This window comes from Megascapheus bottae, chromosome 4 (assembly GCF_031878675.1).
Source record: "Megascapheus bottae isolate mThoBot1 chromosome 4, mThoBot2.hap1, whole genome shotgun sequence".
NCBI lineage: Eukaryota > Metazoa > Chordata > Mammalia > Rodentia > Geomyidae > Megascapheus > Megascapheus bottae.
Window position 1 is genome coordinate 48,491,759 of NC_143512.1, and position 18,866 is coordinate 48,510,624.

The 18,866-nt window shown below is 33.3% G+C and overlaps 1 protein-coding gene across 1 annotated transcript in view; it reads left to right on the plus strand.

Annotated features, from left to right (window-relative positions):
• Window positions 1-18,866, plus strand: part of Adamts6 (ADAM metallopeptidase with thrombospondin type 1 motif 6) — a 187,597-nt gene that overhangs the window by 13,696 nt on the left and 155,035 nt on the right. Inside the window, exons 5-6 of the mRNA XM_090331864.1 lie at window positions 448-531; window positions 1,032-1,177. Coding sequence (XP_090187990.1) covers window positions 448-531; window positions 1,032-1,177 — 230 coding nt within the window. The remainder of the gene's footprint in view (window positions 1-447; window positions 532-1,031; window positions 1,178-18,866) is intronic.

Sequence of the window (18,866 nt, forward strand, 5' to 3'; positions counted from 1 at the left end):
CTATATCTAGTAAGCTTTGCCACTAAGCTATATGCTCAATACAAGAATTAATGTTTATAGAAAATAGCTTAAAATATGACTGTATTCACCATTTTATAAAATGTATAATTTTCATCCTTAAATTTATTATTTTCATATACGTTTTTCTTTTCATTGGGTTGTTGAATCTTGTTTAAGTAACTTTTTATTAACTTGAATCATCAGCTTGCTTAATTACTCATCACTATGTAGTACATCTCTGGAAAAAATATTCTTGAGGTAGATTTATACAAAATCCTGTGTACAAGGCAAATTGTGGGTAGAGTCTTAAGTGACTATCAGCAAAAGAACATCTTTTCATGTATAAAATGGTTATTGTCATAAAAATTGTTTTAGCCTTTTAAAAGCAAATTATCACCTTATGATTTTTGTCTGACTTTGTGTCTTTTCTTCTTTTTTGGAGGTCAGGTTGCCAAACTTTACCGTGATTCCAGCCTAGGAAACGTTGTGAATATTATAGTGGCTCGCTTAATTGTTCTCACAGAGGATCAGGTAAGAATAAATTAGTTTATAAGTCTAAAACTCAGCCTATGGGGTTGTTTATCATAAAAGAATATATTTCCTGTTACTCTTCTTAGAAAGTCCTAGTTGAATATGTTTTGAGCTTTAAACATCAATGTTTTAAGCAAATTTAAAATACATTAAAATAATGTTACTCTATGTCTTGTTAAAGCTCTCTTTTTCTATATATCTTAGTTATTTGTTTAAGTGTAAGAATGAGCATTGGATGGGCCTTATAATAATGGTTTTGGTTGTTTTTGTGTACTAATGATCCCATATATGTTCACATTATTGATGCTGGAAATGGAATATCTGTTCATTAATGGGCTAAATGAACTCTAGGTCAGATATGAAAGAGATAAAAATTGGCAAGAGATTATTCCTTAGAAACCACTGTTTCTAATTTTAGTCCCACTTTAGTCTACAAAAGTTTTAAGATCTGACCTTAGTAATTTGTTTGGAACATTTCTGGTATGCATGTTGTATTGCAGCCAAACTTGGAGATAAACCACCATGCAGACAAGTCCCTCGATAGCTTCTGTAAGTGGCAGAAATCAATTCTCTCCCACCAAAGTGATGGAAACACCATTCCAGAAAATGGGATTGCCCACCACGATAATGCAGTTCTTATTACTAGGTATGGTTTGTTGCAAATATTTTTCCTTTGATTGTCATGTTTGTTTGATATTATAACTATATTTTATACTATCTAATACCTCATTCAGGTAATAGCAATGAAAAAGCAAAACTATTATTTATTTTTTATTACTGAGAAAGAATGTAGTCTGCTATTAATGCTTTTACATCAAATGACCAAATAAGGAAAAAATTAAAATTAGCCATTTAATGAATACATTTTTGTAGTGATAAGTCCTATTCATAATGTTTAATTTGAAGCATATATATGAGTTATTACTTAAACTAAATACTAAAGGCAAGTGTTAAAAGTATGAGGAAACAGTTTCAAAAGTAAAGTTGTCACTCTTGTCTATGAAACATTAACTATTTTTATCTCCTAGTTGGATTTGTTATTCAAAAGAAGGAATATTGGCTATTACACAATTTACTTGTATGAATGCATATTTATCTAAAATATTTAAGATATATCAGCATAGAGAAGTAGATTGATTTCATCATTTAAGTTGTTTTTCTCTCAAGCAAAATTATTTCTCAAAATAACCCAATGCATTCATATGTTGTTTTCCAGTTTTATAAAAATATTTCAAATCCTGTATAATAACAACTCTGAAGTAGAGTATTATTATTTTAGTCTTATTAGAAATGAGGAAACTGGTTCAGTATAGTTAAGTCATTTGTTTCTCAATGTTGCTCATTTAATGAATAAAAAAATAGGACTCTGACACTGATGTTCTTTTGTTTTATTTGACTTTGCTATCCTATCTTACTTTTAGTTTTTAGTTTTTTTTTTTTTTCCTGAGGTGTGGCTTCTATTTGTTACCTCATACTTTTGTGTGCAAGCAATGCCCTGTCTCAGTTGCCTGAGTAGCTAAGAGGTATATGCCACAATGTCCAGGTTTGTTTTAGGTCTTTTTTTTCGGGGGGGGGGGGATAATCCTTTAGTTTTAAGTTGGAAATTTTATATTTAATTTTTTTTTTTGCCAGTCCTTGGGCTTGAACTCAGGGCCTGAGCACTGTCCTTGGGCTTTCTCAAGGCTCTCTTTACCATTTGAGCCACAGCACCACTTCTGGCTTTTTTTCTATGTATGTGGTACCGAGGAATTGAACCGGTGTCTTCAAGCATGCTAGGCAAGCACTCTACCACTAAGTTAAAATCCTGGCTTATATTTATTTATTTATTTATTTATTTATTTATTTTGCCAGTCCTGGGCTTGGGCTCAGGGCCTGAGCACTGTCCTTGGACTTTCTCAAGGTTAGCACTCTACCACTTGAGCCTCAGCACCACTTCCGGCTTTTTGCTATGTATATGGTACCGAGGAATCGAACCCGGGTCTTCATGCATGCTAGGCAAGCACTTTAACCACTAGGCCAAACTCCCGGCCCCTCCTGGCTTATATTTAAATAATTTTTAAAGAAGTGTGTCTTTGTGCCTCTTACCAGTACTTAAAAATGAAACAATAAAGTGACAATAATAACCAGTAAGCAAAATGCAAGCTGTGCTGATTGAGTAGAAGAGATTCATCATATTGATCTGCCTTTCATTTGCAAGGTTATGTGAAACATGTATCAACACATATATAGTAATGATACTGGGATCATAGACCTTAGAGTGTGGCAGTGGTCTAAAGCATGGGAGATCAGAATTTTGAAACTTAGTAAATTAATATAGGTTTAGCTTTTAGTTGAATCATATAATTAAAGGTTTTTTTTTTGCTTTCTTTTAGTTATACTTATTGACTTCATCTACCTGTCATCATAAACCAGGAAATAATATTTGTGTCATGCTTGATGAATATAAAAACATGCTATGTTCATAAATGTTGACCCATTAGTCTGATAAATTTTACAGTTCTCAACATCAATGTGGCACTAAAAATATTAGAAATTATGCTAATGTATAGACCTTAGAGCAAAAACTATGGATATAATTAGTGTTGCTGAAATTATGAGAGGGAACAGTGTACTATATAAAATAATTATCAAGAATGATCACAGATACATGCTTAGCTTCTGTATTTATATTGCAAAATCTTTTATCCAACATGTAATAGCACATTATTATTTTGAATCTGCATTAGATTTTTGCCATTTACGTCAAATTTCATTGTGAAATGTCTAAAGCATTTGATTGACCTGTATTATCTCATTTCACTAATAAACTGCAATTTAACTGTTACATAAAAATGAAAAATTTCTGTCAGGAGTTTGGCCTAGTGGTAGAGTACTTGTTTAGCATGCATGAAGACCTGGGTTCGATTCCTCAGTACCATGTACACAGAAAAAGCCAGAAGTGGTGCTGTGGCTCAAATGGTAGAGTGCTAGCTTTGGGAAAGCCCACGGACTGCTAAGGCCCTGAGCTCAAACCCAGGACTGGCAATAAAATAAAATAAAATAAATAAAATTTTCCAACTTGACATATCATTTGCATCAATTCAAAACAAGTTTCATTAAGCATGTACATTGTAAGTATTCAGGTAGTAAATGATGAAAATTGCCTGACATTTTTGTGATTTATTTATTTATTTTTTGTTGATTGTGGGACTGACCTCTGGGCCTGGGCATTGTCCCTGAGTTCTTCAGCTCAAGGCCCTACTCCTTTAGCCACAGCCCTACTTCCAGTTTTCTAGTGGTTAACTGGAGATAAGAGTTTCATGGACTTCAGTGCCAGGGCTGGCTTTGAACCATAATCCTCAGATCTCAGCCTCCTGAGTAGCTAGGATTATAGGAGTGAGCCACAGAGTCCACCTTTTGTGATATTTTTAATGAAACTGTTAGTAACTTATATTGGTTACTTCCTTTTAGTTATATTAAATCTGATGGTTAGTAAATTATTTTAAAATAGTGGACTATGATATTTTATAACTAGTTTAAGAAATAATCAATAATTTGTGCTTGAAATCCTAGAAACATAATTTAAAATGTTACAATAGGACTACTTAAACATATTTAAGAAGTAACTATATTTAAAACTTGGTTAACATTTTTCAAATTATCTTTATTAAACTTTGAATTTTATTTGAATAATTCATTTATTTTCATTTAATTAATTGATTTATTTTTTTGTACTGTTCCTAGCGCTTGAACTCAGGGCCTGGGCACTGTCCCTGAGATGTTTTGGTCAAAGTTAGCAATCTACCACTTGAGCCATATCTCTTTACTTCTGACTTTTTGCCAGATAATTGGAGATAAGAGTCTCTCAGGCTTTCCTGTCCAACCTGGCATTGAACTGTGATTCTCAGATCTCAGCTTCCTGAATAGCTAGGACTACAGATGTGAGGCACCAACACCTGGCTTCATTAACATATTCAAAGAAATTCTTAAATTTATCTTAAGGAAGTCTTACATAGTCTGCCTTCATATTTTTATCAAGAAATTCACATATAGTCTCAAATTCAATGGAAAGTGAGAGTTTACTAGCATCAATATTTTCCAATTAGCATTAAACACACAATATGTATGTTTCCTGAATTTTTCTTCTATAAAGCATTTGAAACATATTTTTTCATTTTAAGATAATACAAAACAGTTTATATGTTTAGAACAGAAATTACATTCTAATTCTTTATATGGTAGCAGTTTTCTTAAGATAGAATTTTCAGGCCACACATTTTCTGCATTGAATATACAGTTCACTGGATTTTGTATGTTCACGGAGTTGTGCAACCATCAGTTTAATTATCTGAAATCCAAGATTTTTTCCATCACTCTCAAAGGAAGTCATGTCCCATTCCTTTCATTACTGGCTCTACCTTTGTTGCAGCTCCAGTCAATTTCTAATTGAACTTTCTACTATATAGATTTTCTTGTTCTGGACCTTTCATAAGAATGGAACCATATAGTATAATGCAGTTTATTACTTTTTATTTTTGATGATGCTGAGATTTGAACTCAGTGCCTTACCTTGCCTTGCTTCTTAAATTAGCTGGCATTCTACTTCTTAAACCATACTTCTAGCTCTGCCTTTTGGCTGGTTATTTTGGAAGGGCTGATCTTGAACTGTCATCTCAAAATGTCAAGGTATCTAAAGTATCTTTCAAAAATCCCATTTAAAAAGATTATTTAATTGTGCTTCCATTTTATTATTGAAATACAGAGAATTTTAAAATAAAATTTAATAAAACATAGTGACAAAATTGTACACCTAGTCATTTTTTTGATTTTTAAATGAAGTTGGAACATTTACCTTTTTAAGTAGTTATGAATGTATTACTTTGGTGTTCTGAATCCTAATAGAATTTCTGAAGTAATATGACTAATGTTTTCAGATGATACTTTAAAAAGAGCTATGAAAGTAGTTTCTTGTTAGGACATGTCCTGTAATATGTGGGTTTAAATGCTTTGAAAAAGTTTTTTGAATAATGCATCTGTCAGGATTATATATTGGGTTCATGGTCATCTATGAGAACAGATAGGAGAAATAGAAATTAACGGCGTTACATTAACATTTAGTTTTATGATATTTGGTCAGGTTTGTGTGTGTGTGCGTGTGCGTGTGTGTGTGTATACCATTACTGGAACTTGAACTCCAGGCTTATCTTCTTTGTTAGCTTTTTTACCCAAGGATTGATCTCTGCCACTTGAGTCATTCTGTACTTCTGCCATTTTTTAAAAATTTATTTTGCCAGTTAATTGTACATAAAATCTCTCCGATTTATTTGTCTAGGCTGGCTTTGAACCTTGTTCCTCAGATCTCAGCATTCCAAGTAGCTACCATTACAAGTGCGAACCACTGGTCTCTGATATCCTGTTAAGTGTTTAAGAATAGTTAGGTTTATAGGCAGCAGAGATATTGTGATTTGAGGTTAGAAAAGTTGATTCTGATGTTTGGGCATTGTGATGCACATTCTACTTTGCTCCTACCAACACTACCCATACCTACTGCCCCAAACTCTCATTGCCTTTCTCCCCTTCCCCCCCTTTTTTTTTAACCTTTCCCACTCCACATTGGTTTTTTTACCTAAAATTATCTAGTCTCATTTTTCTTTCCAGACTAGGACTATGACAAACCAGTGGGATTATAATTTCTTGTCTAAACTGAGATATTTTCTTTTCTTTTTCTTTTTGTGGGTCATGGGGCTTGAACTTGGCCTGGGTGTTGTCCCTGAGCTTTTCAGCTCAAGGCTATCACCCTACCCCTGGAGCCAAGTCCCACTTCCCGTTTTCTAAAGGTTAATTGGAGATAAGAGTCTTAGGTTCCTTTGTGCCCAGGCTGGCTTGAACCTCAATCCTCAGATCTCAGCCTCCTGAGTAACTAGGACTACAAGCGTGAGACACCACGTCTGGCTAAGTTTGATTTTTTTAATGGCCTATAATGTATTGAGAAAATTTCTTTCTATTCCTAGTTTTTTGAGAATGCTTGTTTTCTCAGATTCCTTTGGTGTCATTTCAGATAACTTTTTTCTTTATTTTTCAGTTAAATTACATTGATTACATTATAATATTATATCAATCTTGCATTCTTTGTATAAACCAATATATTTGTAAGATAGAATTTGAAAAACTTTTGTTCATATTTTTTACATTTATACTTATGATGCATCTTATTTTGCAGTTTTTCTCCTTATGGAGTAATGTTGACCCCACAAAATTTGGAAACATTTTGACTTTTAGATTTTCTGGAAGTTTGTATAGGATTGGTATTATTTTATTTCTTCCTCATATTTATTATATACTTCAGTAGTGAATATTTCTGGATTGGCATGTTTTTGTGGTATAATGTTCTATTGGTTTATATCAGTTAAATGGGGAGGGTGGATTTCAATTGTGGAATAATGTTAAATTTATCAATTAAACTTGTTAGGAGGTACAGGACTGCTTTGGGAGTTTCTTTTTTGTTTATGTGCCTCATAGATGCTAAAGTGCTTAGCAAGTACTTAGTCACTCTGCAGCAACTGCAGTCCTGGTAATCTTCTACAATGAGTTTTCATAGTTTAAGTTTCTTTCATGTAAGTGGAGGAAGAACTCTTATTATTGGTAAAATTGTAAAATCACCTCTGTGTTAGTGATTTTTTTTTGTCTTCTTTTATTCTCTAATGAATCTGGCTGGAAGTTCCAGTGTTCATATCAATTTTATTTGCAATGAATCTCTTCCCTAATTTTAAATTTTGTTGATTTATGCTATGATTTTCACATTTTTATTATTTTTCATTTTATATTTGATTCATGTTTAATTCTTTCTTACCTGTGCTCTCATTCTCTCTCTCTCCCTCTCTCTCTCACTACACTGCTCTCTCTTTTTCTATCTTTCTTTTGGCAGTACTGGGGTTTTCAGACACTCTATCATTTGGTCAACATGGCCAGCCTTTTTCATTTTCATATTTTTCAAATATGGTTTTGTTTTTGCTGTACAGACCTGGGCCTTAATCCTTCTATTTATGCATACAGCAAAGCTTGAATGACAAGTGTATACCAATGAGGATCCCATAATCATTTTGCCTAACCTAGCTTAGAAGCTCAATCCTACAGTTTTTCCTTTGGTCTTGGATACTATTTAATTCTTTTATATCTTGCTTTTAAATTTGTTATAGAAAATTGGAGTCATAGTTCTAGGACTAATCTCTGATATTAAGGCAAATCCTCTGTGTGTACTCAACAGTTTGTGAATCATGAGACCCAGCAAATAGTACAGTAAAAAATGTCTTGCTTTCATTTCTTATAGTTTATTTCAAAAATCATCATTTAATATGCTCATGTACACATAGGTATTGAACCCTTTGTTACTCTCCCAAGAATATGTTCCTTGGTTCTCACTGTGTGCTTGTGTAGACTGCTGCTTAACTAATCATATAATTATTTGTCTTTTGTCTTTTACTATCCATTTGGTTTACTTGTAATTTTGTGTGTTTTTTTTTTTTTTTTTGACGACGTTGTTGTTGTTGTTGTGAGACCTCAACTCTGGGTCTCCGCACCGTCCCTAAGCTCTTTGGCTCAAGGCTAGGGCTCTACCAATTTAAGCCACAGCAACACTTCCCGTTTTCTAATGGATAATTGGACTAGTAGTCTCATGGACTTTCATGCCTGGCCTGGCTTTGAACTGCCTCAGATCTCAGTCTCCTGAGTAGCTAGGATTACAAGCGTGGGCCAAGGGTGTCCAGCTACTTGTAGATTTATAGGCACATTCTAATTATTACAAATGAGGGAAGCTATGCAGCCTATGTTCCTTTGGTTCTAGCTAACTTCACTTAGTGTATTTTTTTCTTTCTTTTTCCTTATGGATGGGGCAATGTCGTTATTTCTTATGGAGGCATGGCATTCCATTGGGTCCAAATTCCACGTTTTCTTGACCCATTCCTCCACTGAGAGGCGTCTAGGTTGATTCCGTATCTTGGCTAGGGAAACAGTGCTATAATGAGCGGAGTTGTTCTGATGGCTTTAATGTAGCCTGGTTCGTAGTCAATTGGATAGATGTCAGAGTGGGATTGCTGGCTCATAGGGAAGCTCTACATTTAGTCTAGTGCTTCAGTATGTATTTTCTAAGGACCTAGACATTCTCTTACATAAACATAGTGACATTGTCAAAATCAGAACTTTTAACATTGATATAGTGTTATTTAATCTGTAATTAATATTTGAATTTTGTCAACCATTTCAATGTCCTTTTCCTCCATTTTTGCATATAATCTAAGATCACACATTGAATTTATTTATGTTGTCTTGGTTAAAAGTCTTTTCTCATATGAAATAGTTCCTTAGCTTTTCTTTAGCTTTCTTTTGACATTTGAAAAAAGTACATGCTTTTAGTGAAGTGTACCATAAGTTTTCTGATGTTACATCAAAATCAGATACAACTTATATATATTTTGAAAGAAGAACACTGAAGTAATATTTTATTAAATATATCATCTTGGGAAGCTTATGATAATGGTTTTTAAATATTGGAGATATTAACTTTGATTATTTTGTTAAGATAATGAGAGTGATATGTAATATTATTAGAGTAGGAAGTGGCATGTGACATGAGGTACAATATAATAAGCAAACAAAATTACAGAATGAACCATAACATTATATTATTTTTCCATTAAAAAGACTGAACATGCTGGGCGTGATGGCTCACGCCTGTAATCCTAGTTAACAGAAAGCTAAGATCTGAGGATGTCGGTTAAAAGCCAGCCTGGGCACTAAAATCTGTGAGACTCTTATCTCCAATTAGAAAATGGGAGACTGTGAGACTCTTAAATCTCTAACTAGAAAATGGGAAGTGGCTCTGGGTGTAAGGCAGTACTCTGGAGCTGAAGAGCTCAGGGACAGTACCCAGGCCCAGAATTCAAACTCCATGACTCACACACACAAAAAAAGACTGATTATAGATGATGAAAAGAGAATTAGCTTTACATTAATGCATGATATATTTTCTGTCAAATATGTTATTAATTATGTATTTTGTTTATTTTTTGTGATTGTTTTCTTGCTATTTAGGCTCAAACTCAGGATCTGGACACTGTCCTTAAGCTTTTGTGCTGAAGGCTAGCACTCTGCCACTTGAGCCACAACTTTATTTCTATCTTTTTGGTGGTTAATTGGAGATAAGAATCTTATGATCTTTCCTGCATTGGCTGCCTTCTAACGGTGTTCCTGGGATCTCGGCTTCCTGAGTAGGATAGGTTTACACACATGAGCCATTGGTGCCTAGTTTCTTTTATTGACATCTTAAGAAACTCCAATTTATTTAATTTTAATGTTGTCATGTTAGTGGTGGTTTATGCTGATTAATAACTCAGTATTATGATGGTAAGCAATGTTATGGATATATTAAAAGGGAGAAATAATTTCTTTTCTTACCCACATAAAGATTCATTGCAGAGACCTGATAATAAAAGCCAGATGAACAAAAGAAAGGCATACAAATTGAATTATAAGTTTCATGTGACACAGGAGCTTTATTAATACAGGCTTAAAAGGGAAAACTATGTTCTACTAAGTTTGATGAAGAAGTAGATAGATGTGGAGAGAAATGATTGGAGAAAAAGGAGTATGATCTAAAGATAATAAACAGGAGAATTAGCAAGGCCTACTTGTCTAGATAATTCTTTGTGTTTCTGTTTTAGAATTAAGGCATTCCTTTCCTCTGTCTATAGGGAACTGTCCTGAAGTGAAGGATTAAGACCTATTTTTAGGGGAGAAGTTCAGTCATCTTTATCCCCTGCTTCTGGACAAAAGGAGGAGCAGAGTCAATCAGAGAGATCTTGCTTTTATGATTTTCTTGCTTTGGTGTACTACTTAATTTTAAATACTTTAAATACTTAATATTCCTAAGAGATATATTTTCATATATTTAGAGTAGCTTTTCCTTACCTGATTAATAGTAAATAATCTTTTTTTTATTGTCAGGGTAATGTATAGAGGGGTTATAGTTACATTTGCCAGATAATAGATACATTACTTCTCACACATTGATACTCCTTCTCATGTCTTTGTCACCATTTCCCTCCTCCAATCATTTTATTTTCCTCCCTTCCCATTCCTACTTCAAAGGTATATACATTATACCAGGTAACAAAATCAGTTTCAGTAACAGTATGAGATTAACCAAAGGGCAAAAAAAGAGAAATAATATAGTACATTAAGAACAACAATCATACAAGAATAAAGCTCTTGTTTCCATATCCTACATCCTCTTAAACTGGTTGTAGGACTTCAAGTCCCATACTTTGTATGCTTAGTTTGTTTGTGGCTGTTCCTTTACCACTGAAATTACACCAGCAGATCAGACTTTTGCTGGTTAATTGATGGAGTTTTAAGGATTTTTTTTCCTGGGCTGGCTTTGAACTGGGATATTTCAGATTTCAGCTACCTGAGTATCTAGGATTTCAGATATTAGCCACCAGCACTCAACTGAGAACTTAATCTCAATCTCATGTTTATTTAGACTTTCTCTTCCATTTTTATACTAATTTTCATTATCTGTAAGTGGTTGTAAAAAGAAGTATCAATTCAATATGTCCATATGAGTACAGTGAATCTTAATCAATGATCACCCCTTTCATCAGTCTTCCCTTTATCCTGACTACATCTATCTTAGAATTTCTCTTTTCCCATTGACTTTGTTCTGCTTCAGGAAATTCCTTATCTCTTTAAATTATTTTTTCATAATTTTGTTGTGATCCTTAGTTTAGGTGTGAAAAGTCCTATGTCTTTTCATTAGTTCTTTATTAATGACTAATTTAAATATTCTCAGGTTTAAGAATAGTTTTTATAATTTTATTATAAAATTACTTTTAACATTATGGCATTAAGTTACAAGTGCAGTTTCAATGCAATTACAGTGGTGAATACTAGAAAAATATTCATTGTGAATAGAGGGGAATAGAACATTTATTTGGCCAATTACAAGTAATAATATTGCTGATAGCTTTTCTTTTTTTAAGTTTTAGTTTATTTTCTGCAATAAGGTGTTTTTAAATAATATTGAAAAAAGTTTACTTAAAAAAATCCCTGCTGTGCTTTTTATTGGAAATGTTCTGGCAAACCAGAATAATGTATTGCCCTACTAAAGAAAGTTGCCTGGGAAAACTGTGATTGACAGCTTGTTTAAGGGTTGCAATCTTGCCTGAGTATCATGCCAAGTTTTCATTTATTCATGATCTTAAAGTGGAATGAGACTTAGAAAAGTATAGGCTAACCACAGACTTCTTTTAGAGAAGCTATTGTCTTGTTAGAAGATGTCCAGCTGAGCTTGCCTATAGTTTTAGCCAATAGTTCTTTAAGAATTACTGGCTGCCTGTTGCTATGTCTTTAAGGTTACTCTGAGAGCCTAGAAATTGACCAAAAAGACAAGTTCATCCTTTATTGCCACATATAAGGGAAGTTCCATAAAATTTGATTTTTGTTATGTAGGTTGGGCTGTGCATTAGTAAACTATGAAGCAAATTATAATAATTTTCTCAACTTGATGTTCATAAAAATGTAGAATACTGTGGCACATGGTAATAAAAGAATTGGAAACTGACATTAAGCACTTTAAGCTACAAATAGTTAAAAATGTAGCATAACAACATTATAATTGTTATGTTGAATTAATCATGATTTTCATTTAGGTTAGTTGTTGATTTTCACTCATTACTATTATTAAATTAATTTTACCATTTATTGTTACTTGATGCCAAAATAGGCATTTTTCATAAAACCTTTTTATATTTTTTGTGGGCCAAAATTATTGAATATCTTATTATTGTAGTATATTGCCCATATGAACAGATTCTAAGGTAACTGCTAAAGCAAATGTATGTAGAATATCCTTTTCTCCAGATGTACTTTTATATTGGATCATGTTATTGATGTTGTGTGCCCGTAATTGTTTGCTGTGTACCAAAAAAGTCAATAAAAGAGTGGTAAAATTACTACCTTAACACTGTGTGTGCACATGTGTACTTATGTGACTTTCAGTTATTTGTATACATATCTTTATAAAAGGCACGTAGGGCTGGGTGTGGTGGCTTATGCCTGTAATACTAACTATGCAGGAGGCTGAGATCTGAAGATAAAAGTTCAAACCTACCCAAGCAGGGAACCCATGAGACTCTTAGGGTTCAATTAATCACCAAAAAGTGAGAAATGGATCTATAGGTCAAGTGACAGAGGACTAACTTTGCAAAAATTTAAGATCAGTGCCCCAGACATGAGTTCAACCCCCAAGACAGGCACACACACACACACACACACATACACAAAGGCACTTTAGTATGACTATAATTTTAACCACATATATAAATAAGAAAGCATATATTAATGTTTATATTAATCTTACCTTTCTTCTATTACAAGATAACTTCTTGATTCTCAAAAGCATTTTGGCATGTGATATTTTCATTTTCATTTTAAGATATATATTCTCCCAGAATATATTATATATTATGTAAAGCATTTATCACACTAAAAATATTCCACACATTATCAGTCCCTATTTGCCTGACATTGGGCAAGTCATTCTACTTCTTTGTGCTTTAATTTTTTTAACCAGTAAAATTTAAATTATAGCCTGTCTTTCTCAAAGAGTGTATATGAAGATTAAATAATTTATGTGCATTTTCTAGAATAGTACCTGGCACAGATTCATACTCAACAAATGAAAGCTATTGTTGATTTTAATATCTTAATCTGACTTTTTGGGAAGATTTACTGTGATTTGTAGCAGAATAGTTTTACTTCCCCATTTCTCTAGATTTAAAGGCATAATTAAATGATCTACAGAGAAATCTAGATGTTTAGCTTGTGATAATCTTTCATAAATTTGTCAATAAAACTATTCTAGGTACCAGTTAAATTATTTTCTCTTACCTATTATACCTCTATTTTAATAAATTTGAATGAGCAAAAGCTATAACATATTTATCTTATGATTTTTCTTAGCTTGTGACAACCTGCCAAACTCTCCTACTAACCCATTTCAAGTTGGGAAGTTCAGGGTTCAGTTAGATTATAAGCAGCACTGCCAATAAAATATGTCATAAGCTGGTTGCTATTATGTTTTTCTCCCATAAAGGGAAAATAAAAGTTTCTACTAAAAAATACTAAAGAGATTAGATTTAAGAGAGTATTTTTTTCATGTATACATATTAGTAGACACTGCTTAATTTTGTTAGCGAAGGGGTAAAAGTTTGATGTCTAATATTGAGGTTTTTAATAAATGGAGAACATTTTAGTAAAGAAACCACAAGAACATTTCCTAAAACTGTGAGGTTGTATGAGATGAGTTTTTCCATAGTTTGTGCTCCTCAGAAATCTTCCTTCACATTGCATTTGATTATCCAGGCAAAGTGTTAATAAATTAGTGTGAAACCTATAAAAGTTGACTCAGATCTGACTTTGAGGTTCAGGGCATTCTGTCTTAATCTTTGAATGTCTAATATTCATTATTAAGAGATATTACATTACAGGCATTTAGTTTTAGAAGGGCTCTTAAGCATTTCTTTGCTCATTTATTGGTGAGAAAACAGAAAAATAAAGGTTTGTTCATGTGAAAATATATACAAGTATAATATAATTCAATATTTAGTCCTTTTGGGAAAAAAAGAGGTATGTTTGATCTTTTGGAATTCAAGTAGTCATTCTGAATTTGTACAAAGGTTGTCTGAAAAAAGGGAATTGTCATAATGATTTCCTGAGATAAAGGCACTATCTTTGAGGACCTTTTTTTTCCTGAGCAACTACTGAGGGGCAAGGGAACACATTCTGCTGTGAAATCTCTAATTGCCGGAGCAAACTCTTGTGCTTAGGGAAAGTGGGGAGAACGTGAAGGCAAGGAGAAGATTTGGGTTATGAGGAAACATCGCTCAATTAGAAACCAGATAGTTTTCTGTCATCAAGCCATTTATCTCATGATAAAGATATTTTAAGTCTTGTAAGCTTTATCTTCATGTTTCTTTTTCTGAACCTAAATGTTTTATTTAGGCAAAAATATAATCTACCATATGAGTAAAAACAGGTATAGAAACTAGAAATTACATCATCCAGTTTATTTATTAATACCATTCCATCCCAAAGTCTAAAATGTGCAAAATGTTTTTTGAATTTCAATTTACTTTTCCAAGATAATTTGCTAGCTTTCTCCTCGATAGAAAAAAGGCTGTGTAAATTTCCTAATTGAAACAATCAGTTTAAACAGTTGGTATAGTACCTTAATTTTGCTTGTTTGCTTGCTTGCTTGCTTATTTATTTATTTATTTATTTATTTATTTATTTATTTATTGCACTTGTCCTAGGACTTGAACACATGGCTGTCCCTGACCTTTTTGCTCAAAGCTAGTCCTTTGCCACCTGTGCTGGTTTTTTCTGAGTAGTTTGTTAGAAATAGGATCTTTCCTGCCTGAGCTGGCTTCAAACCTTGATCTTCAGATCTCACCCTCCTGAGTATCTTGAATTATAGGCCTGAGCCACTAGTGTCCAGCAATTTTGTTTATTTTTGAAGCATTGAAGTGTCATGTTAGTAGTCATTCAAATGTATTGTATTGATGTGAGCTAATGTGACAAGTTTGAAGTCAGTGAAATGTCTTCATGTCTCTCATGGTGTTTTCAGATATATAGCTGTTCCAATTATTGTGCCTACTATATTATTATGACTTATTGTTCATCTGTCAAAATGTAAGTTGTGTGGTCTAGAAATATGTGTATATATTTGTTTTTTAATGTCTTTGGATGTATCTTTTCAATGTTGCAGAAGGGACCAGAGATTTACAGTAGAACTGCAGAAGCTTTAAAATATTAACGACCCATTAAGTACAGGATATGGTTGATGAGGTTTAATGGGAAGTTGTTAAAAGGAGATGGAACTATTCCAATGGTTGGGTGTGTGTGGTTAGTGGCAAAGTATAGACAGAGACTTGAAAAACTGTTTTTTGCCCCTATAAATAATATTCCATATTTATGTACACTAAACAACATTAGCAGCAAAGCCCATGCAGCTCAATGGAAATTCTACTTGGTGCATATTTTTAAAAAGATACTCAGCTACAATGTGTTAACATTCTCCCCCCGCCCACCCCCCCCCCCCTGGGATTTGAGATGCATAGCATTGATTATATACAACCTTACTGGACTTTGAAACAACACCTACTTTGAAACGTAAAATATTAAAGCACTAGCCTTGAGGAAAAACCAAGGACAGTGCTCAGGCCCTGAGTTCAGTCTTCAGGACTGGCAAAAAGAAAAAGAAAACCAAAAACAAACCCAAACACTCCTGAGCTTAGTCTTTAGAATAACCTTTAGGGGTTATCTAGCATATTAAATAATGCAAGATTTTCAAGAGACTGTATTTAAAAAGTGAACCACCATCATACTTAATATCTATTTTACTATTGGCTCCTTGGAGAGTAGCATATTTACTCTGTGTCAGATGCCCGTGACAGTCTAATATATCTTCTGTGTGCCATGCACATTCTTAGATCTTGGCTTCCAGTCTAAGGTAGCAGTTGTAGTCTTTTACTTAATTTGATTAAATATTGCCCATATCAGTTTGTCAGTCTTGAGTAATTTATATAATTTTATTTTGACTCAGCTTTTTCAATGGGTCCTTGCTATTTTTTATTTTATTTTATTGTGATTAATAGAAGGGTTACATTATATTTACCAGATAAAACGTGCATAACTTCACAAGCACTGATACTCTTTCTCATGACATGGTCCCCATTTCCCTCCCCCCCCTCCCCCCACTTATCTTGATTCCCCCTTCCCTATCCAATTTCAAATAAACAATTAAGCACATATAAAATATATCAGATAACAAGGTGAAATATTGTAACAATATGAGATAACCAAGGGATGGCAAAAGAGATGAGAAATAACACAGTACATTAAGAACAGCAGTCATTGCTATTTTATAGGATTATTTATAAGATTGAATGAAATTATATACCTAAAATTTTGTAAGTTATATAATGATAAGCTTTATATAGGTAATGTTTTCATTGGAACAGACAAGAAGGAAGTTTAGGCTCTGGAATTTTATAGTTAGGTCTAAATACTAAAAAAAAAAACCCATAGCCCTACTTATTTCTATTGCTGTTTTCATTAGACGAAAGTTAGCTGTATTATAAATACTTCATAAATGTTTTGCTTTGGTGCTTTGGCGTTTGTATTAGATGGATATTATTGGGTAGACTGTGAAGAAAATTGAGAGCCTTGTGAAAACATAAAAATAATGAGTTTCAAATCTATTCCTATGTAGGCATACCACATATATTATATATTAAATATTATAAGCTGAAGCTTGAACTCAGGGCCTGGGTACTGTTCCTAAGCTTTTGTGCTCAAGGCTGGTATTCTGCCACGTAAGCCACAGCTCCACTTCTGGCTTTTTGCTAGTTAATGGGAGATAAGTTTCACATATTCCTGTCTGGACTGGCTTTGAATCTCAGTCCTCAGATCCCAATCTCTTGAGTAGCTAAGATTACAGATGTGAGCCCCACCAGCACCCTGCTGAGTCTCATATTTTTAATTCCTTAACTAAACATCCCTCTTTAGTGTTTAATATTCACTATTCACTGTGCAATACTGCTCTGTTCTATATAAGTTTTACGTCATAACAAATTACTCCAAAACGTAGAGGCTTAAAATTACAAGCATTCAATTTTATGATTGCTTATGGCTTCCATGGGCCAGAAATTTGGGGGTATGGTCAGCTGTATATCTCTTAAGGCAGAATTACATTTAGATTGTAACTAAACCTAGGACCACAGGGTGATTGCAGGAGCTGAGCGCTGGCTATGTGATTTTCTTTCCTCCTGTTTCTCCATGGGCAATCAGACTCCAGGGACAGCGACTCCAGTGCTCAAGAGGAGCAAGTAGACTTAGATTCTAGAATAGGACTTACTTCACTTTCAGTGTCACAGGATGGGCAAGATACAGGGGAGATGAACTACAGCTCATCTTTGATGAGAGGAGCTCAAAATGATCATGAATGTGGATTCATATTATCTTGACCAACTTTGCAAAAACCATCTGCCATGGGACTGATCATTTATCCTAATCTCTTAAAGCCCAGTAACTAGACTTTCTAGAGCTACAATGAAGACTGATTTACTTGCCCTTTTCTTTTGTGACTACCTTGTTTTCCTGCTTTAGATGTGCAAGGAAGAAATAAAAGCCAACTAAAAATAAATAGGCCTACATTTAAAGTATCTTTGTAAGTCTAAAATCAGCTTCGTCTTAGAATGGTTAGCTTGACATACATGATTAAAACAAATTTCCTGAGAATTCTATTTATTTAAAACAACAAGAGTGTGTGTGTGTGTGTGTGTGTGTGTGTGTGTATGTGTGTGTGTGTATGTGTGTGTGTATGTGTACTGGGGTGGAGCTTGAACTCCTGTGCTTCTTTGGCTCAAGGTTAAGCTAGAGTTCTACCACTTTTGCCATAGCTCTCCTGTCAGCTTTTTTTTTTTTTTTTTTTTTTACTTTTTTTTGTTTTGGAAGTTTAGTGGAGATAAGAGTCTCACAGACTTCCTCGCCCAGCCTGGCTTTGAACTGTGATCCTCAGATATCAGTCTCTTGAGTAGCTAGGATTATAGGAATGAATCACCAGCAACTGGCAAAAGGTATGTTTTTAAACATGGGTTTAGAATCCTCATATGATAAATATGTAGATTCATATGATAAATCTTCATGTTTATCAAACCCTCACTGTCACCAATTTGCATTAAAACTTTAAAATCTTATGTTCGGCAAACCACTTGTACTTTGACAGCAAGAATGTTTTATTATTAAGAAATGTTTTTAAAAGTTGTGTTAGTATTTGTAAGAATTATAAGTTTTCAGATGATAATTTTACCAAATGGAGAAGTATTGAGATAGGTCATGTTAAAATTGTCTATTTATATGTATGTTACAAGTATATACATAAATACAGGTTAATATAATTAGGTTGGCAATATTTATGGCTTATTTTTGTGTTATAGTAATAATGATCAGAATAGTTTTAGGGGCACACATTTTCAAAAGAAGTTTGAAATGATATATGTTGCCTACAAACTTGTTGACAATTTTGAATCTAGAAAATAATTCTTAAAAAAGTATTGTGTTTAACACACTACCAATGTTCCCTCTGTTAAATAATCTTCTTGGATTTCATATTTGGTGTAATTTTTAAGGTTGGCTTGAAATTAATGACTTTAAAGTGAGATATACTGAGCACATTCCAGTTTTAATCAGGAAAAATAAAAACAATTGCATTTGGAAATGTTGAGAAAGATTGGTAA